The sequence below is a fragment of the Amphiprion ocellaris genome, chromosome 24 (assembly GCF_022539595.1).
Source record: "Amphiprion ocellaris isolate individual 3 ecotype Okinawa chromosome 24, ASM2253959v1, whole genome shotgun sequence".
NCBI classification, from domain to species: domain Eukaryota; kingdom Metazoa; phylum Chordata; class Actinopteri; family Pomacentridae; genus Amphiprion; species Amphiprion ocellaris.
Window position 1 is genome coordinate 558,382 of NC_072789.1, and position 25,477 is coordinate 583,858.

The window sequence follows — 25,477 nt, forward strand, 5'->3', positions numbered from 1 at the left end:
TTTTATGTAGTTATTTTCAAGTGACTTAAACAAAGTAAGTAACTAAGAAAAGTGAAATTATTATTTATTGATTAATTAAAAATCTGTGTTCACATGTAAACTGTCTATCTGGATAAATATTCACACAATAATACTGAGGGGAAACAGTGTACATTCTTCAGTTATAAAGACCCTAAATAACCACCAGGAGGCGACACGTTATCGAGCTGACATCAGCGCTTTTATTTTGACAGGTTCGCGTCGACGTAGACGGAAGTGCGTCCGTTTAATTTGAAAACCGTGTAGAGGAAGAGGTGTAGCAGATTGGTTGCTGTCAACAGATCTTCAGACGCCACAAAGCTCCTCGGCTGGTCGCTGCATCTCCACACTGACGGTAAATAATTGCCTGACCGTGCTGCGACTTTAATCATGTTTATATGAAAGTCAACGTTTCCGGTGTTAATGGTCCGTTAGCTCGTCCTGGTCGGGTTTTGTCAGCCGTTTATCTGGAGGCTAATGTGTTGTTTTTGTTTCACTGCGGTGAAATTCTGGAGCTAAGCTAACTCCAACCGTCACTTCGGAGATAAATTCGTTTTAAACAGAGCAACCACTGGTAAAAATAAAATGCGTGTTGCTAAATGATCCGTCCCAGCTCGCTAGCAAACTGATGCTAATGAAACGTCCGTCAGCTAGGTGGCTAACCTAGCATGTTAGCTTGTGTACAAAAACAGCAAAGATGGTGTGAAATATTTTCTTCAGCTGACTAGTGAAGTCAAAGTGAAGGAAGTCTTTTACCTGAATGCTCACCTGTTGCTTTTATCAGTGGACTATCTACGCTGCTAGCTTCAGTACTGCCTCCTGTCTGGATGTGGAGAAATACTCAGATTTCTGACCGTTTAACGTCTCATTCCCAGACTGTCCTTGGCATCTTCCTGTAATGCATTGTTTACAACATTTTACTAATCATACAGCTCCCTCTGATAATTCTGCAGACATTAAAACCCCTCTAATTTCCTCCTGATATAAATGTACAGTGTTCATTATGAAGGTCAGACCAGCTGCCAGTGATGCTCAGTTTTACTTGGTCAGCTGGTATCATGTTGGTGTGTGTGTGTGTGTGGTCGTTTTGTGTCTCTGATGTTTTGTGTCGTTTTGTGTCTCTTTGTTGTCGTTTTGTGTCTCTTTATTGTCGTTTTGTGTCTCTTTGTTGTCGTTTTGTGTCTCATTGTGGTTGTTTTGTGTCTCTGTGGTCACCTTGCATGTCTTTATGGTCATTTTGTTTCTCTTTGTTTTGCGTCACTTTGTGGTCATTTTGTGTCTCTGTTGTCATTTTGTGTCTCATTGTGGTGTATTTGTGTCTTTGTGGTGTTTTTACATCTTTCTGTGGTCGTTTTGTGTCCCATTTGTGTTGATGTAAATGTAAAGTGTCCATTCTGGAGGTCAGATCAGTGATGTGCAGTTTTACTTTGTCAGCTGGTATCATGTTGGCATTGTGTTTAGCGGCTCAGTCCACAATGAATAATCAATTATATATCAGCTGTTAAATTAATCATCAACTATTTTGGTAATCGAATAATCTGTTTTGATATTTTTTAAAGGAATACAGTCTTGAGTCTTCTCATTCCAGCTATTAAATGTGTTTATTTTGCTTTCTTTCTTCCTCCATGAAATTAAACTGGATATCTTTGTGTTGTGGACAGAAGACATTTCTTGCCATTTTTTTCACTGCTTTTGTACATTATTTTAAACCACTCAACTAACTGATTAATCAATAAACTAATTGATAGATTAATCAGCAGTAAAAATACTCGTTAGTTGCAGTTCTGTTTCCCCTAGTGCCATTAAAGCCAAAACACAAAAAAAACATCCACAATCTAAAGTGGTGACATCAGGGTTAGCTCAGCAGGTTTGTTCCTGGATGGTGGCCTCCAGCAAGGTCCTCATCCTGGAACAACTAACTGCCCCGATGGAGACAAACAGACCAGACTGCTGATGTAGGGGGCAGCATGGAAGGAGAACAATGCTTTTCAAACTACCCTGGTTTAAAAAAAGATTCCATATTTGTACTTTTCTTTATGACTCATTGAGTTAATTATCAGATGTAATAACAACCTGATGGAGTGATCCTGAAGCCTATACTACCAGCAGGTACTACCAGCAGGTACTACACACCCAGGATGTAGTACTACCAGCAGGTACTACACACCCAGGATGTAGTACTACCAGCAGGTACTACATACCTAGGATGTAGTACTTCCAGCAGGTACTACATACCTAGGATGTAGTACTTCCAGCAGGTACTACACACCCAGGATGTAGTACTACCAGCAGGTACTACATACCTAGGATGTAGTACTTCCAGCAGGTACTACATACCTAGGATGTAGTACTTCCAGCAGGTACTACATACCTAGGATGTAGTACTTCCAGCAGGTACTACATACCTAGGATGTAGTACTTCCAGCAGGTACTACCAGCAGGTACTACACACCCAGGATGTAGTACTACCAGCAGGTACTACATACCTAGGATGTAGTACTACCAGCAGGTACTACACACCCAGGATGTCTGGCTGAGCCAGTTATCAGCCTGTTACATCAACTCAGGGTTTCTAAATCTATGATCACATAAAGGGGTGGTACTGGATGACTAATCATAAACATGGACAGTATGTCTCACAATCCAAATACCATGTAAACTGGTATGAGGAACTAAAAATATATTACAGGCTAAAAGCAAACCAGTTACTGCAGCCAAAGCACAAAGAAAAGCTGAGGAAACAGCCTCAGTTAATAGGGTTATTGATAATCACTGCTTCATCACTACAGTATGAGTAGATCTGATTATGATTGCAGTTTATTAAATGAATGTATTACCTAGATGGATTGAGTGTCAGACAGTTTTATTGCAATTCTTTTAGCTGCAGCCCTCTCGTGGCTGCAGAAAGGAGATTAGAAATATTAAAGTGGCCTCTTTCCTGAACAAAAACAACCAAATTATCACATTAAATTAATAAAATTGAAAGACCGTAAGTGTAAATAATAGTAAAATCATCCACTAAACATCTACCAGATGTTAATGTGTGAACATAGAACGTGACTGATGAGAAATGATGCAACTGATGAATCATTTTCTGCTGAAATGGGAACTTTGGTTTCTAAGAGCAGTAACTGATTGTTTTTCATGAAGACTGAGGACATGTGATCATTTTAGAGCTCTTCTGAAGGTCTGCTTAGACCGACCTGGACGTCTATCTTACAAACACCGATTGGTTCCAGTTTACTGAGGAATTAGCAGGAGAGAGATGGAGAGGAACATGCATGAAGCCTGGGCTGAAGGAGAATGTTGTGGTTTCAGTGTCAGCCAGCATGTAGTTAGCAGCTATGCATGGCTGTGATTCTAGGAACAAAACAAGCTAAAACCCCACATTAACAGAATAATTACGTAACGTCTCTGTCCTTAATGGCAGCAGCTCCTCGTCCCTCTCTGTGAAGGATTGTATGTTACACTCTGGAGTGTATTCTCCTAAAACACAATGATGCTGCTGCAGTTATATCTGTGTGTGTCTGTGAGCTAAAGCAGCTGCATGTGTGCATCTGCATAGTATTATGGTATGTCCGCAGCGATCTGTTAATGCACTCTGCAGTTCAGGCCGAACCCTTTAACATGGGATGGCATCCGGCCTGTTAGACATTCTGTGGTTGATATTGTAGTAGAAATGGTCGGTGATAAGAGCAGTGTGTTTCTCTGTTTGTCTGCAGTGGAGTTTTCCTGGGAACTGATTCAAACCCCCTGGAGCACATTTGGACTAAGCTGCTTTTCTCAGCACTGAGAGAAATGAGGAATGAAGGGGGCTTGGCGCTGTTGGATGCTTCTATAAACTGCTCATATGGACATAAAGTGCGTGTGCGTGTGCGTGTGCGTGGTGCGTGCGTGCGTGCGTGCGTGCGTGCGTGCGTGCGTGCGTGCGTGCGTGCGTGCGTGCGTGCGTGTGCGTGCGTGCGTGCCCACAGAGGGCTGCATTATACAGGATCCTCCACCTGACACCTGCAGACAGGTGAAATAGCTGGGTGGGGCTGAGCAGAGCACCGGATGCTGCTGTAAACCCCAGATGAACCAAACCAAGAGTACAGCTAGTGGTTATTTTTTTATTGTCAATTAGCCTTTGAATGATTTTCTTGGTAAACAGGCTGATAAATCGATTATTAAAGAAATGAGCAGAAATGCCATCACAGTGTCCTGCACCTGACCACACAGTGACACCTGACAATTTCAGGAGTCCAAATTATTCATGGTGTAATTATATAAAACAATACTCCTACTTTGGAGGATTTTAGGAATGATTTATTGATTATGAAAATAGCTGTGGTTGTAACTTATCAGACTGGTTTACCTGTCAGGTGAGCTGGTTCTCTACGTTATCGTCTAGAGAGATGTGACCGCAGGAAATACGAGAATAGAAAGATAACAGCTGATAGTTATGCTGACAGCTGACTGTAGTCTTTTTCATCTTCATGCCAAATAACCAGAACAGATGACTTGGTTAGATGGTTTTAAATTTGCATTTAAAAGGTTGATTTTGAAACGGGACGGATCTCAGATATGTTTTGGTGGAGCTGTCTAGTAAAACAGTAACAGATCTAGCTCCAGCACACAGTCGTCTCTTTTATTTCCCCCACAGGTGATGCACAGTAAACAGAATCTATTAGTCCTTTACCCGAGGAAGGTCAAGAAAAGCTAGTCGACAATAAGCATCAAAATAATGCTTGACTTTGACAGTAGTAGTTTTCTAAAACATTCCCACTAAAGATCAGCTTATTATTAGCTCTTTGTGGGTCTTTGATATTCATCATCAGCTGAAATTTACTCAGATGTCACTTTATCTGTTGACATGTGACTGCTGAGCATCCCAAAGAGAAAGAGAGATTTATCTGCTAAATAATTTGATGAATTATTCACATTTTTGCAGATAAATCTTTTGCTTCAACATTAAGGTTTCCAGGTGACCTTGGAACTAAAATGAGGCATAAAAAAGAACTTTGGGTCTATTAATGAGCTTTGTGACCAGAGCTTTGAGCCGTATCTCAGCCTTCATCAGCTGTTTTCTTGGTTGTTATGGAGATCTCGTCACATTTGGCTGGAAATTTAAAAGTGCATCATCTTCATCTCTTACTCAGTCCTGAGTTCACGCTGATATGGTGCTTTTCTGATGGCAGAATATCACGTTTATTTGTTAACCGAGCCAGTGATGGAGAAAAACTCCAACATTTAATCACAAAGCCGAACATAATCTAATGGCTATAGAATTAAACAGATGCTGATCACAGTAGAGGTTTCCTGCAGTTAAATGAACACGATCAACTGCAGAACTGATGCTTAGAAGTTCTTCGCTCACAGGAAACGGCTCATGTAGCTAAAACCACATAGTTCACACTTTAGAAAATCATCTTGGGTCACACTTCCGTTAGTGACTTGAGTGGAAGACCAGAAGCTTCTCTGATCATCTTGCTGCAGCCACTGAGCTGGCAGATGTTCAGCAGGTGAGGGTTTTATTCTGAGTCCAGTTTATAGTAGTGATATCAGACAATCTCAAGGAAAAACTAGTGGCAAAGTGAGGTTTTATTGCTTCATATCGTTGTTGTTGTTGTTGTATTGCCCAGTTGAGTTTCTTTTTTAAAGGTGTCCAGTAGGCTGATCTTCTTTATTTTGGAGTAAAAAAAAACAACAAACCCTGATCTAAACATCTGGAGAGTAATATAATTCTAAAACAGAGCCCAATAAAGTACTATAGTGTTGCACTTTTTGACCTTATCAGATTAGCAGTCAGCTGACTTACTGGTGGAAGTGGCATTTTTATATTTGTTCCTCCAGATTCCGTTTTAAACAGACAGGACTGAAGCTGAAAGAATTCTGATTAACAAACTATAAGAAGGTGAGATTACTGAATCCATCCTCCACATCAGCGTGGAAATAGTTTTAGTTTTATTGGACTGCTTAATGATTTATTCTTTAAAGAATTAATCTTTTTTGTGAGCAGCCAAAAGGGACTACACGTGTAGTTTTATTATACCATCTCGTGTTGCATGATGATAATAAAACAGAATCTTGAATGTGTTTTTTTCATCGTTTAGCATCTCTTTGTGGTTGTTTTGCGTCTCTTTGTGGTGTATGTGTCTTTCTTTGGTCATTTTGTGTCTCCTTGTGGTGTTTTTGTATCTTTCTGTGGTCATTTTGTGTCTCCTTGTGGTGTTTTTGTATCTTTCTGTGGTCATTTTGTGTCTCATTGTTGTGTTTTTGTATCTTTGGTCATTTTGTGTGTCTTTATAGTCATCATCTCAGGTCACTGTTCAGTCTGTCATCGTGTAAACAGAAACTTGAATCAAAGCAGTTTATATATAATTAGAACATTAATCAGATCCTGCTTTATATGATGCAATGATATTGATAAGCTTAATAACTGGGTTGATTCTTAGAAATGCTGTTTAGCATGTTAGTGGTTTCAGTTTTGCTCATTTACTGTAGATTGATGTCTATAAATGAGCTCAGGGTCAGGTGGTTTGTTTTTGGATCTCTGCTGTGACCACAATGTTCAGGAAAATACAGAGAAAGAAAAGAAAAGAGGAACCTGTTACTGTCTAAACCCTCCCTGATGTGCTCCCTGACTAGCAGCCGGCTGTGATAGCGGTGGTTTTTCTGTGTTTGGTCAGCTGCAGTAGGCTGACTGTGTGCTGGTTATTTAAAGCTACATGCTGTCAGCCGGCATAACATCACAGAGAGAACAGAGGCTCAGTGTGAGAAAGAGAGAGCGGGGGAATACGTGGGGGCAGGGAGATAAAAGAGGAAGTATGGAGGAAATGGAGAGAGTTAATATGTGAGAAGAGGAAGAGACGAGCAGTCATTAGTCGTTCCATTTTTCTGCTGCCGGCTCGATGAGTTTTACAGTTTGCTGCTGGAGCTGCTGGAGGCTCGATGTGGATGCAAACTGTAGCTGTGGTTTGCATTCAGTAGTCATCAGAGGAAGTTCATCCTTCACTCATTCGTAGTTTTCTCTCTGCCGTGCTCAGAAAGCATCTGTGCACCGTTCTAACATCAACTGTTAATTCAGTATTAGCAGCACTTGAAAAGAACAAATGGTCTCACAGTTATTTTGTTCCTCTGCATGTCTCAGGTCACCTTTCAGTCTCTTTGTGGTGTATTTGTGTCTTTCTGTGGTTGTTTTGTGTCTCTGCTGCTGTTCTGTGTCTCTTTGTGATGTTTTTGTATCTTTCTTTGGTCATTCTGTGTGTCTTTATAGCCATGATCTCAGGTCACTGTTCAGTCTGTCATTGTGTTTTCTTGTCGGTGGACTCTGTAAATCACTAACTTATCTTTGTCTACCCAGTAGTTTAGTGCGTATAGTAAATTGTGATCTAATGAAGTTCAAATCATCAGCATAGTTTATGATGGTGTCACTGATTCTATACGTTTTCCTTGTTCCAGCTGTTTAATAAATGAAATCTGGCTTCTAGCTGAACGGTTTGAGGGAAATAGACAGTTGCTATCCTTCTAACAGATCTTACGGTTGTGATTTGATTTGCAGTGTCAGTGTGAGCTGAGCTGAAGTATTCAGTGTGTAATAGATTCAAAATGTGTGATGAAGCATTAGCATGAGACGCGGTCCAAGGCGTGACGGCTACACGAGGAGTACGACATGTATCTGTAAAACTGTGGACGTAACCGTTTAAAGCCAACGCTGCAGCCTGACTTGGAGCAGACCACCGTGAACCTTTCATTAAATTTATCAGACGCTTTTATCCAAAGCGACGTCCATCTGAGAGCAGGTCCAGCACATCAAGGATCTGGACAACCTGGAGAAGAACCATAGAATAAGTTCTAGTGAGAAAATAGGACCGTGGCGTCTACAGGCAGAGCAGACGGAATAGGATTTTTCAGTTTTTTTGTAGTCTGTTAAGTGCAAAGGTGTTCAATAAAGAGCTGTTTTTTAGTCTTTTCTTAAAGACTGAGAGAGACTCTGCAGAGTTTAGTAACTCTTTCTACCACTGGAGAACCACAGAGGAGAAGAGTCCAGCTATGGACTGGTCCTGTTCATATGATGTCTGCAAATAGAACTCCGTGAACCGGCGATTGCAACACAGCAACGTTTGAGGAACATCAAGTTAGCCGACTTTTTTTATATTTGCCCTGTTGGCTTTTTAGGTGTAATCCACAGACTGCTGTTTGCAAAATTAACTCTTGACTTTCTAGCTGTTCTTTGGAACCAAATCCAGCGGCACTGATAACTGTTAATCTGGAATCATCTCCAAGTAAACACTCAGCAATCGGTAGATAGATTAGACTGAGCTGGGTGGATTCAAAGCCCAAAAATAATGGATGGAAGGCTGCTGATGACTGCTTTTCTTCCTGTGAAAGTAACACCAGGTATTGTGAATTTGTCCAGATGAAAGTAGATCAACCAATTGACTTGGAGACTGCAGCCCTGCTGTAACCGTCACCAATTATAGTCCTGTTCTACGTCTTGTTTATCATTTTATAGATATTTCCCAGCCGTACCTCTGCAGTTTATTCTGACATTATTCTGTTGAGCTACACTTGTCCACTGGCATCACTTTGAGTTGATGCACAAACTGCGCTGGCTGTCGCTAGGAGAGTTTTTCACGTCAGTCAAAATGCCAGTTATTTATATAAATCCATCTGCGTCTTCAGCCATGCCTGGCAGCGTTTCTATCAGTGTTGGTGAACAGTTTGGATCCAGGTTCATCCACAGCATTATACCTAAAATGGAGACGTATTTCGTGGTGTATCACCTCCCAGACAGGACTGCTTGGAATGAACTCACCCTCTAAATGCATTAAATTAGTTTATCATGAGAGTCCAGGCCTCAGAGATCAGCTTGGTGTTCTGAGCTGATCTTTATAACCACCGCTGCTGTTCATCCTCTCTATGCCGCGTAGTTTCACCTGCTTACATTTTATGCATGTCATATTCTTATTTTAGCATTACATTTGGGTATTATTTGCTCCTGTAGCATTTTTACTGACTTTGGGCTAATTTTTCTCTTTAAATCATAAAAAAGTCAATTTTTTTTCCCTTTATTTATTGCACAAATAATGAAAAAAACTGGAATCAACATGTGCAGACAGGTATTAGAAATGCTGGTTAGAAAAAATAAAAAACAACATACTGTAGATATTATACTGTTGATGTTTTTAATTGTTTTCCAAGGTTGTCTCCTCTCTGATCATACAAATTGACTTACAGTTTCTGGTTCTGCCGTTTTTGTCTTCTTGTCTTTCTTATTAAAGATATGATGCTTTCAAACCAACTGACTGCTTCTGGAGTTCAGATGAAGCCAAAAGATGCAGTCAGGATGTTTGTCCACCTAAATTTAATGCTAGTGCTGAAGCTGCCACCAGCTGTTTTTATTTTTGACTAATCTCTTGGTTCTTCTGAAACCTCAGGATGTTTAGTTTGTGGTTAAACGTGTTCAAACCCAGCTGACCTGACGTGTCTTATCGTTTACAGGCTCCTGCTCTGTGTGCAGTGTGTGTGCAGTGTGTGTGAGTGTTTCTGAGGTGTGTGTGATGTCTTCAGAGCTGCTGGTAGATCTGGGTGATGAACCTGCCACTGCACAGTTAGGACAGCTGAAGCTGGCCACCATCGAGGACCAGCAGTGGCCTCCTGATGAGTCCACGCTCAGCAAGTCAGGTGAGGAGGATTTAAATAAACGCACATCTGCATCGTGTTTGGACATGTGGAGTGGTCGACACTGGGTCTCAAATATAAGAGAAGAAAACTAAATAGTTATTTTTTTTTTTTTTTTGTTTAAATGTCCTCACTGCAAACTCTGGACGTACAGAAAACCAACACAACTTACTGACTGGATTCTGAATATTTTGGACAAAAAGAAAAGAAAACATACACCGTTGCTCAGACTAGCAGCTTCTTAAACCAACATTCAGATGTTCCTCTCTGAAACATTTCTGTGTCCAATTTAACCACAAAACTAAAACCTCGTGGTCAGTGCCATTTTAGTTACATACACCACTGTTGAACAGTCTGGGGTCTCTTAGAAATGTCCTTATTGTTGAAAGAAAAGCAGTTTATTTTCCAATGAAGACAGTATTAAATGAATGATAAATCCAGTGTAGGCATAGTTAATGTGGTAAATGACTATTGTAGCTGGAAATGTTTAATGGAATATCTCCATAGTGGTACAGAGGAACATTTCCAGCAACCATCACTCCTGTGTTCTAATGCTACATTGTGTTAGCTAATGGTGTTGAAAGGCTCATTGATGATTAGAAAACCCTTGTACAGTTATGTTAGCACATGGATAAAAGTGGGAGTTTTACTGGAAAACATGGAATTATCTGGATGAGCCCAAACTTTTGAACAGTAGTGTATATTTACATGAAGGTCACTTTTGCTATCTGGGAATAAATGGCAGAATCTTATGTAAATCAAAATATTCAGATGATAAATATGCAACTTTCAGGCTGTGTTTTCATCCAGATTCATCATCATATTCGCATTTTTCATTTCCGATCAAGAATAAATTGTTTCAAACTCTACCTCTGATTCTAGTCCATTCTAGTATCTACATTTCTGCATTTTTTCCACTAATCTGTCATTCTGTCCTGATGTCAGGCACTAAGAACACTGAACACTAACCGTGTTGGACATTTTTAATTACAATATCAAGCATAAACGTGATCAGTGAGCTCAGGACTCCCCAGTACCTGTGTTTCTAGGATGCTGTGTTTTTCTGTTTTCTGAGTTCCTCTCTTGGTGTGTGTGTTTCAGAAACAGACATTTCCCAGCGGTTCGATGCAGGTTCCCCCCACCTGCCCTGGGACCATCCTTTCTATGACATCGCTCGGCATCAGATCATTGAAGTGGCAGGTCAGTTGTCCAATCACAATCCTCTGACTGTTTCTTCTACCTCCGCCTTGAAGTTCACCCTCTGAGCAGCTTCTGAGCATTTGGTTCCACGCGTTGAATGTTTCAGCCCGTTTTTCAGTCTGGAAACAGCACAACCATTGCTAGATGTAGATCAGAAATGTCTTCTGTGCAATATAACAAAGTAAGAATGATGTAAATAAAAGTTACGTTTCTTTAATTACTATTATTTTTCTTCCAAAAGTGAAAAAAAATCCTAGAATCAAGTGCCCTCAAGTGTGACAAATACTAGGAAAAAATGCTCCTCATGTAGTAGATATGTAAATATTTACCAGCCTCTGTAACTCAGCTCTGAGGGAGAGGAAGAGCTCTGAACATCTGCCCTACAGAGATGTTTGACCAGCTGAATGTATCTCCAACAACCTGCGCTTCTGTATGACTTTTCTGAACCAAACTGTATTTGTTTTATTGACCCAGTATGTTTTCTTTCCCTCTGCTTGTGTTTCACGCATGATTACTCCCAGGACTGTTGAAAATCTGACATTTCTTTCTGTTTTTATAATTTCTGTCTCTGATAAACTGTGTAATTTTTATGATTTTCTAAAGATGTCATGTGTTTCAAGCCTGCTAGAGGGTTTTAGAGTCCAAGAAGTTAAAAACTGAATTAATCTTTTGCATTTACCCTTTATTTTCTGATTATTCTGTGAGAGTCCTGTATGTTAACATAGATAACGGTGATTCCTTGTCTGTGTCTGCAGGAGATGATAACTATGGCAGGAAGGTGATCGTGTTTAATGCCTGCAGGATGCCTCCACAGCACCAGCTGGACCATCACAAGCTGCTGATGTGAGAAACCTCATCACATGACAGTGTTTTCATTTAAGGAGAAGCAGGATCTACTGAGACGGCAGCTTTTAGTTTTCAGCGGTTTTGTTGTGCATCCGTTGCATCTCTGTAGAATCTGCTAACAGCTTCAGACCAATTGTTGATGTGTGGATAACTCACTCTGTGGATCCACTGTGGGCTGATCCAACTCTGTAGGTGGTAGCCAGTGATCTGGTGGGAAATTAAGCAGGATTGTGGCTACCTAGTCAACATTTTAACTGCTGGCTGATGACTCTGGACAAAGAAGTTCTGGAAGGAAGCAGTTTTTATTTTTGCACATTTTTTTTCTTCATCACATCCGTGTGAAACTGTTTTCCCTTCGCTAACCTGGACAAGATGAAGTACAGTGGATATACATACTTTAATGATCTGTTTGTTTCCTTCAGGTACCTGAAAGGAACACTGGATCAGTATGTGGAAAGCGACTACACTCTCATCTATTTCCATCACGGGCTGACCAGTGAAAACAAACCTTCTCTGGGATGGCTACGAGACGCCTACAGAGAGTTTGACAGAAAGTAGGTTTAATAACATCACAGCACACGTGCACAAGCATTTACTGACTTAGAATCAGATCTTATAGTACTTTAGTCTGGCCTCAGTTCTTCTCTAACATCTCCTTAACAAACACTGTGGGCTCTGTTTTATAGAGGAACATCTGTCAGCAGGTCTTCTTCTGACCAGTGAACGGAACACATGGAGTAAATGTGCTCTACATTTTTTAACCCCTTGAGCTCCAAGCAGTTGTTGTATGATTTCCTGTCACATTTTTTCCCTCATTGTGAGCTCAATTTCACTAAAATATAAAGTCGTACACCTCTATAGAAGCGGCACAACCACAAGGAAGCAGAGAGAATTCAGAAATGTCTTCTATCTCAAAATTGTAATTATAAAAACAAAAAACCCTTTCATTTCCTGGATTATTCATTCTGTTAAAATTTGAAAAGATCTGGAATCAGCAGTTGCCGATGTGTAACTACTTACATTTAAATTTCTGTCTGTTCTCGTCTCATCTCCTCCATAAACGGCCTCCAGTTGAACCAAACATCTCCTAACTGGTAGAGATCAGTCTAGTGGCTCCGTGGTTGTTTTAGGTTTTACAGAGTGTAGGTAATGTCAATGGTTTGTTTTTGGTTTAGTAGAAGTGAAAACACTGTATGAGATCAGTGAAATCTAAGATGAGAGCACACTGTGCTGTTCTTCATGTCAGAATATCTGCTCTGTGCTTTCAGGTACAAAAAGAACATCAAGGCTCTGTATATCGTCCATCCCACCATGTTCATCAAGACTCTGCTGATCCTCTTCAAACCCATTATCAGGTGTGTTTTTTAGAGAAATATCCACATGGGTTGGCTTATAAATTATAAAAGACTGTTGCTCCTAGAGTGTGCAGGATTTAAATACAGCTCAATAGGTTGTACCTCGGTTCGTCAAGACGGGGCCAAAGTGCAGAATATTTTCTTCATTTGTGGGTGTGTCTTTCAGGTTTTTATTCACCTAATCTGGTGTGTTAGCAGCTAGAGTTGTGAAAATTCCTAAGATTGATGTTTAGAACGTCACCACACACAAGCTGCTCATAACATATGATCAATATTTGGTCAAAGGATATTTATATTCAAACATAAAATATCCTATTATGTGATCTACTCTTAAAAATAAAAAATAAATCCAGATATTTGTTATTCTGGACCTGGTATGACTTGGATAGCAGCCATGTTCCTGTTGTCTCCCAGCTTTTCTTTATATCCTTTAGCTCTCAGTATAAAATGTTTATTGCCAGATGTGGACAGATGTTGTCATGTTAACTATTTGGAGGCTACCAGACGTTTATTTTGTCTACGTCACTTTGTCAGAGGCTCTGACCTACAGCGTAGTACTACTACAGTACAGTATACAGCTGAGTAGAGATACTTCATGTGCTCCCACTGTGGGATAATCCTGCTGTTCAACAATCTGTGGCACGCTTCCACAGTCAGCTCCGTTATCGCTCCACTGATAAGAAAACTCAGCCAACGAAGTATGAAAGTAGCACAGTAGAGCTGAGTTCAGTCGGTCAGGTTTTCCTGCAGGGGTTTTATTTGCTCCTGTCATATTTTTATTCACTGTGGCCTCATTTTCCACTGAGATATAAAGTCCTACACCTCTATAGAAACAACACAATAACAACTAGAAGCAGAAATATGTCTTTTGTTTTTTTCAAATCATATGAAAATGAAAAATGAAAGTTCAATTTCTTTGATTATTTATTTGATGTGCAACATTTTTCTGAGTGCCCATGGGTGATACCAATACTGGAAAACATTTAGTTTTTAAATCCTGCAGATATTTTACCAGATACATTTTTAAAACCTCTACTAATGACCTCTTTATCACAATATTCTGCACATTATCTTTTCTTCTTCTGCATACTGAATGTATCTCCAACAATGTGCTCCTCTCTGTGACCTGTTTGAGCCATACTGGATTTATTTTATTTATAGAGTAGGTTTTATTTTGTTCTAAGTAAACATAACCTGCAGTTCCGCTAAAAACCTCTGAATTTTAGTCACATGACTGCCGCTTGCAGCCACAAATTGTTTATTTTTGGCAAATTTTTATGTAGAATAAAATGATTTTGTTTACATGTCAAGATTTTAAGCATAGATTTTGTTATTTTTGATGATGAATGAGTGGTAAAGGACTGTCAGAAAGTTGAGAATCCAATGATCCTTTCTGTTTTTACCATTTCTGACCAATAAAAGATGTAATAAATAACGTGTCCTACACACCCTCTACAGACATGGCTCTAGTAACACCTAGTGGCAGCTGGAGAAAAATAAAACACTGAAAGTAGCATATTCTCACTAATCTCCTGCAGCTCTTGTGGGATCTGTAACCTCATGAGTCAACCCAGCAGCATTAGATTTACCAGTAAAAGTGAGCTGCTCTCCCTCTGCTCCAGATAGAAATTCCTCACATTTCATCTGCTGCAAGGCTTTCATTCCAGTAAAACCTGACAGACAGCTAGTAGATGGAGCTTACTGACAGCACTGAGGTGTTGTTCTCTAATGTGTACATGCTTCCCCACCCAACATACATGACCTCCTGTCTGTCATTAATCATATATTATAGAGCTGTCAGCTTTCTGCTCTCATTTATTTATTAGGGTCCAGGTCTTACATGGGAGGCCTGTGATGTTTTCACAGAGGTGCAGGACTTTCTACAGTCACCGAAGCAAAAAAAAAAAAATGCACAGATGAGTTTACTATCATGAAAGAAGGAAAAGGAACAAATTATCGAATTTATTAAGAAGGTACTTTTTGTATTTGTTTGTTGATCTATGAGGGATTGTGGATAATTCCCACCGAATGCACAGAATATAAACTAAAGCTCCACAGATGGTGGATGTTTTTAAAACAGACCGAAAGACCTTCATGTTTCACAAAACTTTTATTAAACGTGTCCCTGAAATTTTTATTTTTATTGTACCTGTTTGTTTTGGTTTATCCTTTTATATCTTTAATGTAGCACTTTGAGATTTTACTGAAATGAAAAGTACAAATAAAATGTATTATTATTATTATTATTGTTATTATTATTATAGTTCTGATGTGAGAAATACTGTCACATATGTCATGTCATTCTACTTTCCATTTCTTTTATCTCTTTTTTTCTTTAATTGTAATGATATCAGAAAAAAAGGGAGATTTCAAGCCAGTCTTTGGATCAGTTGTTCACAGACTTTGAATGGAGATAATTCTGAGATAATCCAGGTGGACTCATTAGAAACTGCTTTTGTGTCTTTCAGCTTTAAGTTTGGCAGGAAGATCAACTATGTGAGCTACCTGAGTGAGCTGGAGGACGTGGTGAAGTGCGAGCAGCTGGTGATTCCTGCCCTTGTTAAAGAGTAAGTCCAGATTAGATCTTCATTTAATGTCACCCTGCATGCATTTTAATAAGTTCTGGTGGTTGATTAGTTTCTGGGTTCACTGCTGCTAGATCCGTTTCTACTGGAAATCCTCCAAAACTAAATATATTTACTTTCCTACAGGCAAACTTAGTGTCTCTGCCAGCTTCGTTCTGTAAGCTCCCTTTTAAATTCACAGCAGCTGATGATGTTATCTCTGTCAGGTATGACAACAAACTGAGGGCATCTCTGAAACCCACGGCCCAGCCTCCCATGTCTCCTCCTCGCAGCCCTCCTCTCCCCGACCAGGTGTTCGGGGTGCCGCTCGACCTGTAAGTCACCTAACCCTAACCCTGGATCTCTGCTTTTCTGTTCAATTCTGCTTTTACACAACAGTGTTGATCTAAAACCAGCTGCTGGGAGCCTCTGGTCTCATGATGCCCGAACCCAGGAGAGTCAAACTCATCTTCAGGTTCCACATTCATCCAGTCTGATCTCCAGTGGACCGGACCAGTAAAACCACAACATAATAACCTAGAAGTAACCACAACTCCTAATGGTTCCTTTGTTTTAGTGCAAAAATGTTCACTTTTAAGGAATTATCTTTTTACTAAATGTGATCAACAACCTGAAATTCTTAAGAAAAATAAATAAAATTCAAAAACGTTATCCCTCAGTTTATCTTTTACACATTACAACTTCCAGATCAGAGTCTTGACAAAGGAACACAACATTTAGTCACTTGGAACTGAACCATAGAGGATTTACTTTATGATCAAAATGACAAAAGTCAGACAAACAGAGATTAAAAAAAAAAAAACAACAAAAACAGACAAAATATTACAAAAATGAGACACAAAAGAACAACAAACAATCTAGTATTTAACTTTATGATCCGAACAACTTGTCATGGTCTAGAAATTATTTTAAATTTATAGTTTAACTAATTTACAATCTGCAGTTAATGTCTTCTCTGGAACTTTTACACTTTGAGGACTGAAATGGACCCTCTGGGGGGCCGCTTTTGGACCTTCTGGGGGGCAGGTGTTGGCCCGTGGGCCGCATGTTGGACACCCTGCTCTAACCTCTGTGTTTGTGTGTCAGGCTCAGACAGAGGAGTCCAGATGGTGATCCAGTTCCCGTGGTGATGAGAGACACCATCAGCTTCCTGTCAGAGCAAGGTAACTCAAACACAACGCTCACCTGGACTCTGACTGGAGCTCATCTTGGTTCTGTCTCCAGAGGAACGTCCTTCAGCTGCTGCTTCCATCATCCAGCCCAACACATTCTGTTTACTTCTACTCCTTCTTTGTGGACGTGCTGTCAGTCAGAGCTGTGTTGTTCTGCTTCCTACAGGTTTGGAGATCGAGGGGATCTTCAGACGGTCTGCTAATGTGACTCTGGTGAAGGAAGTCCAGCTCAGGTACAACTCAGGTAAGATCAGCACCTCTCTGACCAGACTGTGAGTCCAGTAAAGATAAGGTTCTGTTTAGAAGAAGGTGTGGAGCCCCGTGTTTCAGAGCAGAAATATATTCTAGTGCTTTTTTTCTGGACCTCCATAAGTTGTTTAGATCATGAAGTAAAGTAGTAGATTGTTCTTTGTTCTTTTGTCGTTTTGTGTCTCATTTTTGTAATATTTTGTCTTGTTTTTGTGTTTTTTTTTGTCTGACTTTTGTGGTTCTGATCCTCCAGTAAATCCTCTCTGGTTCAGTTCCAGGTGACTAAATGTTGTGTTCCTTTGTCAACACTCTCTGATCTGGAAGTTGTAATGTGGAAATGATAAACTGAGGCTGAATGTTGCTGAAATAGAATTTATTTTTCTTCAGAAATTTCAGGTTGTTCATGATTTTTTGTAAAAAGATAATTCCTTAAATGTGAACTTTTTCAGAACATAGTTACTTGCACTAAAACAAAGGAAAAAGTTGTGGTTATTTATTTGACTCTCCTGGATTAAGGGGTAATAAATCTGCTTTTGAATGACATTTCTCTCCTTCCTTCCAGGTGGAACGGTGGATTTCAGAGAGATAGAAGACGTCCACCTGGCTGCTGTGATTCTGAAGACGTTCCTCAGGGAGCTGCCTGAACCACTGCTGACCTACCAGCTCTACAACGACATCGTCAACTTTGCCTGTACGTTCAACAGTTCATACCATTTTTATTTAGGATTAGTGTCCTATGGGTCGCAGTCACACTGATATGTTCTGGTCAAGTCTTGAGGAAGTTGGTCTGGGATCAGTTCTAGTTAAGAAATGTCACTTTGGATTTTTATTTCTGCTGCTAGAAAGTTTTTCACCTTTCCAAAAAGTTAGATAAAAGTTAAGCTTGTAATGTATTTATCCCACCAGGACCAGATATAACATACATCTGTATCCGTGTTCGTGTGTAAAGAGGACGTCTGTCTTCTCTACTTAGTGTTTTTAAATGTTAGAACAGGCTTCTGGCTTTTAAAAAAGACATTTAAGAAACCAGAAACCCAGTTTTTGCTGTTGGGGTAGAACGACCAGACTGCTGTCAGAACTTCCTGTCTGAATAAAGGATTCCTCCAAACCTTTCCAACACCAGATCTTAGGAGTTCAAACATGACAAACAAACCTGTAATGCTGTCTGATTAGACTTTAAAGGACTCATCTGATGGTGCAGCCAGGTACTACAGCTAGTCTACAGTACATCTTCTGACTGTTAACCATCTCCGTCAGCTTCTGCATTATTGGTTCACATGTTTTCAGTCGATTACACTGTTAACAGCAATGAATGGATTAATAATGAGAAGGAAGACGTACAGACGGCTCAGCATGTTAGACAACTCCTCACATCCTCTGCTTGTCCTGCTGAGCAGACAGTAAAGTGTTCTCAGTTGGAGGCTTCTTCAGCTCCTCTGTAGCAGGAACCACATTAATGCTGTGCACTGACTTCTTTCTCTGCACGGTGAGGAGACGGCTTCATTTTCCAATAATCTTATTCTAAAGCCTGCTTAATTTTACCTGATTGTTTTCATCTAGTCTATATTTTTGAATAATGTTTTTATGTGTTTCTGCTGCTTCAACACTGCAGCTTCCATCAGTGGATCGATAAAGTACTCTGTCTGTCCTAAGAATTCATCTTTAACGTCCCTCTGCAGACAGGAATGACAGCTGTCTCTGAAATGAATGTTTGGGAGGAGTGGAAGTCTGAATACACCAGCAGAGAACAGCTGTAAAATTCAGATACATTAGTTCAGACCAGGGCTGCACAGTGGATCAGTGGTTAACACTGTCGCCTCACAGCTAGAAGATCCCCGGTTCAAATCCTGGTATGGAGTCTCCATGTTCTCCTGTACATGTGTGGGTTTTTTCCAGCTTCCTCCCACAGTCCAGAAACATGCTGAGGTTAATCAGTGATTCTAAACTGTCTGTATGTGTAGCTCTGTGATAGACTGTTACCTGTCCAGGTGAACCTTCAGCCTCAGTCAGCTGGGATAGACTCCAGCCCCTAATGAGGATTAATTAGTGTATAAATGATGGATGGATGGATAGTTCACACCATCTAAAGACAACCTGTGGTCTGTTTCTCTTCTATTGCAACACCTGGCCTATCCACATGGATGTTTCCATCTATACTATGACTACTGCTTATTACTACTACCACTATTAACAAGAATAATGTTAACTGCTCTGGAATCTGAATAATTTCCTGGACAGATATGTAGATCTGCTTTAGCCAGGTCACCACGCTGCAGCTGAATGACTGATTGACTGCTCCACCTCCAGCATGTGGATCTTAAATGATCCTAAATGATCTGATTGTCTCTGGTGGTTTTCAGCTGTATCCAGTGACAGCCAGGTGATGATCATGAAGACACTGGTGGAGTCACTGCCAGAAGAAAACTACACATCACTACGATATCTCATTACCTTCCTGGCACAGGTACTACTGACAGAACACACTGTCCTCTCTTTATCATGTCACATACACTACTGGGCTCATCCAGATAATTCCATGTTCTCCATGAAAACTCCCACTTTTATCCATGTGCTAACATAACTGCACAAGGGTTTTCTAATCATCAATGAGCCTTTCAACAGCATTAGCTAACACAATGTAGCATTAGAACACAGGAGTGATGGTTGCTGGAAATGTTCCTCTGTACCTCTATGGAGATATTCCATTAAACATTTCCAGCTACAATAGTCATTTACCACATTAACAATGTCTACACTGGATTTATCATTCATGTAATGTTATCTTCATTGATAAAAAAAAATGATTTTCTTTCAACAATAAGGACATTTCTAGAGACCCCAGACTGTTGAATGATAGTGAACGCTGTCTGCTTCCAACTGGACCCTTTCTGTGTTCAGGTATCAGCCAACAGTGAGGTGAACAAGATGACCAACAGTAACCTGGCTGTGGTCTTTGGTCCAAACCTGCTCTGGGGGCGGGACAACGCCATGTCACTCAGTGCCATTGGGCCAATCAACAACTTCACCAGAACCCTGCTGGACCAGCAGCACCTTGTCTTTACCTAGTCAGCACCCCGCCGCGCTGCCCTGAAACACCCTGAGGTCCTCCTTCCCTGCAGCATTTAGTCTCCAGCTCCTCCTCAGCTCTTCTAGCTCTTCCTCTAGCTCCTTCTCAGGATCTCCATCAGGTCCTTCTGTCCCAGCAGCACTCAGACCGTCCAGGTTTGTCTGCTTCCCTTCAGACTCATTAAAAGATCCTGTGGACCGACTGCATGTGGTTTTGTCTCCGTTAGCAGCGTCTTGTTCAGCGGTCTCAGCTGCTGCCAGCTCCTGGTCCTCGTTTCCATTTCCTCGTGATTTCAGGCGGTAATGGATGGAGAAGACACGCTTTAGTCTGCAAGCAAAACCCTCCAAACACCTGATAGCACAAAATGAACAGCTCATCTTGTGGTCCTTTTCTTTGTTTATCTGGAAGTTTATCTCCAGTTCAGCCTCTGCTGTGGAAAAGTCTGACTGGAAGCTTCTGTTTGTTTCTTTTTTCCATTTAATTCAGCAGCATTCCTGCAGCTTCCACCTTTTAGCTCCACCCCTCCTTGAGGTCCATCACTAGCTGCATGTTGATGAATCCAGATATGTCTCAGACCTCAGATCAGTGGCGGCTATCATTGATCCTCTGCTGGAGACTTTGACGTCCCTTTCTGTCTCTGTTTAAGTGTGATGTGCTGTTTTTCTGTCGTGCCAAAAAAATGTGGCCTCCAGCTTTCACATGTAGGATTCTGAGCTCCAGAGATGAAGAGAGGAGGTTTGTCTCCATGAAAGACTCAGGTTAACTTGTGAATGGTGAACTTGGTACCAAACGTTGAGGACAATCTGTAGTTAAAGTCAGCAGTAGAGTACGAGAGCTGGACCTGCTGTAGGTTCAGACTGAGGCTCATCAGGCTGGAATATACTGTCTTATGTCCTCATACTTCTAGATGACTCTGGCTTTAATATATTATTAATAATAATACCCCCATCTGTGTATCATAATAGATTAAATTCTATGTCCATTAGGCGTCTGTCTGTAGCTCCTGGTGGTTCCAGATAAACAGCTGATAGAACATGGATATTCTGTCATAGAAAAGCAGGAATATTATCACCCTCAGCTCCTACATTGTGCCCAGGACTTTATTTACCTCAGTGGCAGAAAGAACCAAGTCTTTGTTTTGAATTTTTCTTATAACTAAACTCCTCCTCCTCGTGTTTTCATCTTGATGAGTTTAAATGTTTTTCCAAAGCACTACTTCCATCAGTCCACCACTCAGATATTCAGTTTTTAATCACTACCTACTTCCAGGTCTTGTTCTTTGTTCTCTACCGGTTAATTATTCTTTGGTTCTGGAAAGTTCCTCCAACCCGACCCCCTCAGAACCAGATGGTAGTTTTACAGTAACTTTAGTGTATTTAATAAAGCAAACTTTTCCCTCCCTTTGATGAATAATTCCCTCATCTCAGAACCTTAAAGTACAGAGCTGTGGCTTTTTAAATGTGTTTTTGAATCCTTGTATCTTCATAAGTAAAAGAAATAACCAGATGTGTGTCAGAATATTCCACTATTAGAAACTTCATGGACAGAAGAAGAGCCTGGTGTTAAAATGGAGGTGAAAGTTAAACTTAACAACCGCCTCTCTCAGCTGATGATACAACCCATAAAAGTTTACCCACAATGCACTTTTTTTTAGTTTTCTTCAGTGAATTATCAGAAAACAGATCCAGTGCAGGGTTGCTATAGAAAGTGTTCTATCCCATAGTTTTGATGATCACAGCTGGTAACAGAAACTCTGCTAAACAAAATCCAGACTGAGGCTTTAGACTCGTGGAGTTGAAGTGAAGTTCCAGTTCATGTTCTGTCTTCTGACGGCTCAAAGATGCTGGAAAAGTTAAAGCAAGTTAAAAAAAAACCTACCAAATTCCCACCCAAAACTCCGTACTTAAAGAACCTGTAGCTGAAAATAATCATTCTGTGTTGTTAGGATTCCACATGGCTTTAATAAATATACTGAAGTTACAAGAATCAGCTGATTCTGAGGAGGTCAGGAACCTTTTCACTTTGATTTGGTTTTATATGAGAACTTTATCCTCCATTCTTTTATTGGTGGACCTCCAACTCTGCAGACTGGAAGCCTTCCTTCTGTTGTGTAGTTCTGAGTTGTTGTCGTTGACTCCACCTCTGTGTGAACATTCAGCCTCTTATTTATTCTGATTCCCTCCTGATATAACACAGAACATCCATTTAATAAGTATCTGAAAGTGTTGTATTTCTGTCTTGGGTTGCCTTATATTTCCGTTGATGCTGTGTCTCTGATGGAGTTTGTCCAAGTTGTGTGATGGTTTGTGCGTCCGTCGTGGTGCTGGATCGTCCGTTCTGTTAGCAGAAGATATAATATAGTTCTAAAGAATCACACAGGAGCTCATACTGCTGTTTTATAACCAGACATGCCTGAGTGGGTTATCCATGAGAGCATCCTTTAAATGCTCCTCATTCATCTAGTCATTGAGTTCACTGCTTCAGAGCGCCCCCTCTTGGCCGGTCAGGATCACACTGTATAATAAGTAATAATAATAGTAATAGTTATGATCTGAATCCAGTCTTCTCTGGCTACATGTTAGTGAGATATTTGTCTGAATCTCTGCAGGCGTGGAGCAGCAGGACTGAGGAGAACGTAGCAGGAGATGAATAATCCGTACGGTCGTAACAATCTGCTGCTTTTTCCCTAATTCAGGTCCAGGAATCGCTGGTAGAGAAAACTCAGCCTCTGAACCTCTCCAGACTCGACCCGACAACAGAAAACATGACTTTAACCTGTGACATGAACTCTGCGATCTGAAGTTATTTAAAGGGGCTTTACTACATTAAATTAAATCTTTCATTGTTTTTGAGTGTCATCACGCGTCCCCAGTGTGGTTAGACCTCCTAAATCTACCATTCTGACATTCTAATCTTTTTCTGTGGTTTAGAAAATGTTTGGTGAGGAATTCAGCTTTACAGCGACACATACTGAGTGAAAGTTGCTCTGAGCAGAGGTTGCAGCTTCCTCTGGCTCAAGTAAAGTGGACCAAACATGATCACTATCCAGTTTAGGCGCCTCATCTCGACCCAGACGGCTGGAACAGCTGGATTCAGGTCCAGAGGTTAAACTTTGTGGCAGCTAGGAGGCCGGTGATGGTGGAAGGGTTCTCTGTTGTTGTTGTTGTTGTTGTTGTTGTTGAAGTCTTGTTTAGACCTGAAGGAGCTCCACAGTTTCCTAATACTAACGTTCTGGATGAAGGTCTGAATGTCAATAGAAGATCTGTCCAAACTGAACAGATGCTAAAAGCTTCCTGCTACATTTTTCCAACATGTCGCTCTGTTCCTCTCCTTTATCGTCCATTGGTTCGTTCTAAGTCCCGGGACAGACTGTGTTTCAGTGGAGTTTTATTTCTGCTACTTCTTCTGATTTCCTGCTGTCTGTGTCTAACTTCAGCTCATCCAAAGCGTTGCATTCTACGTCAGATGAAAACAGTCCTCCTGGGTCGAGCAGCTTGGAGTATTTTGGCTTTTCTTTGTGACCAGATGTGAGGTGTAACGTCAGACTCTGGCTGGAGGTTTGGAACCGTCGTGTCTCCTTCCTGTAGTCATTTTATCTCCCGGCCAAACTGTGCTGTTAAACTAGTCGTCCTTTCATTCGTCAATTGGTGAAACACAAGCCGTGGGTAAATATTAGTGTCGTACTGTTGCTAGAATTCTGAATATGATGTGACTGAAAAAAAAACACCAAAAGAAGAGAAATTTAGTTTGACTGAACCTGAAAGCAAAAACAAAAAAAGACCTTCTCAAGTGTTTACATGTTGTATCTCCGGTCATGTTAACACTGCTGTGGTTAACATGCTAATAGTGTGAATATTAACATGTTGACATGCTAATAGTGTGAATATTAACATGTTGACATGCTAATAGTGTAAATTTGGGTGTTTGTGTGTAACTAACTCAGCTCCACTCAACGTATTTTAACAAACAAATATGTTGAACTGTTGTGTTTTAAATACATATAAAATAAAGAAGCAAAAATAAACAACTAGGGCCCTGTTAGTTGAGGTGTGTGTGAGTGCCTGAGTGTGTGTGTGTGTGTGTGTGTGTGAGTGCCTGTGTGTGTGTGTGCGTGCGTGTGTGTGCGTGCGTGCGTGCGTGCGTGCGTGCGTGCGTGCGTGCGTGCGTGCGTGCGTGCGTGCTCGTGCCTTATCTGTTCCCCCAGTGATCATGTGATTCTCCATCTCAGTGCCCGTTCTGCCATAGATTAACTCCTAGAGTTGCGTTCTGCAGCGTCCAGGTGTTCTCCTCCATCTGCTGAGCTCATCTCTCCTGTAATTAATGATCGCAGGCTTGAAAATTTAATAAAATAAACAATAATAAAGTTAATAAATACTGAGGAGGACTAAAGCTTCATTCATGTAATTAAATGTAATAATGTGAGATGAAACCCTGAAACTAAGCTGTTGAAGTCTGATTTTCTTCTCAGAAAACTCGTCTTTGTGTTTTTAGTATAATTCACTACAACCAGAATCAACAGAGATAAAAATATAAAAATGTTGCACATCTGAATCTTCATTTTATTATTTCCTGTCTGTAATTTTTACAGTAATTTCAACCATTTCAGTGTATTTAACTCCTCTAAGGGTGTTTCTCCTCAACTCTGCTGATCGATTACAGCCCTCTAATCTATGGATCTTTGTACTGTAACTGTTGTCATGGTGACAGTGAACTATATTTCTCCGTGGGAGAAATGATTTGGTTTTCAGGCTGGTGTATTGATACCTGGTGATCTTATTTTCTTAACTCTTTTTTCATCCTTTACTTTTGATATGTTGTGGATCTTAGTCTTATCATGTATGATATAAAAGTAATAAACTGTAATATCAATGTGTGCAAACAATAAACAAATGGTGAATGAAAACTGGGGTTGTGGTGCTGTACGAACAACTTTAATGTGAATACTGCCTTCATATGTGAGACATACCAAGAGGAAAGGAAGATTCTTAAATTGATCCCATCGCTGCCCTAAATTAACAGTACTGATTATTAACAGAATATGTTTTTATGTTTCTGTAATGATTATTCCACCAGTATGCGCAGCTCTTTAATCAAAATTGTATCTTTGATGCTAAAATATAATTATTATTGTTATCCAGGAATTTTCAAATTTACTGTTTTACAAAAAAGCAGAAAAAAATCATGAAGCATGTGATTGTTTTTTGATTGAGATGCTAAACAACGGTCATTTGCTTCCATTCCTGAACAGAAAAAATAATTGTTTTAGTGGTTTTATGTTATTCTTGATTCATGTCTGACTTCTCAAAGAATTCCAGTGTTTTA

General features: G+C 40.3%; 1 protein-coding gene across 1 annotated transcript; it reads left to right on the forward strand.

The window, feature by feature from the left end:
* Positions 1-218: 218 nt before the first annotated feature.
* arhgap1 (Rho GTPase activating protein 1) lies at positions 219-25,058 on the forward strand. Its single transcript, XM_023269646.3, has 13 exons — positions 219-373; positions 9,502-9,684; positions 10,783-10,881; positions 11,637-11,724; positions 12,150-12,281; positions 12,996-13,082; positions 15,551-15,649; positions 15,874-15,981; positions 16,754-16,830; positions 17,006-17,083; positions 17,651-17,779; positions 19,449-19,552; positions 19,987-25,058. Exons 2-13 carry the CDS (start codon positions 9,561-9,563, stop codon positions 20,152-20,154), a joined length of 1,293 nt encoding a protein of 430 aa, XP_023125414.1. The 5' UTR covers positions 219-373; positions 9,502-9,560; the 3' UTR covers positions 20,155-25,058.
* The last annotated feature ends 419 nt before the right edge of the window (positions 25,059-25,477 follow it).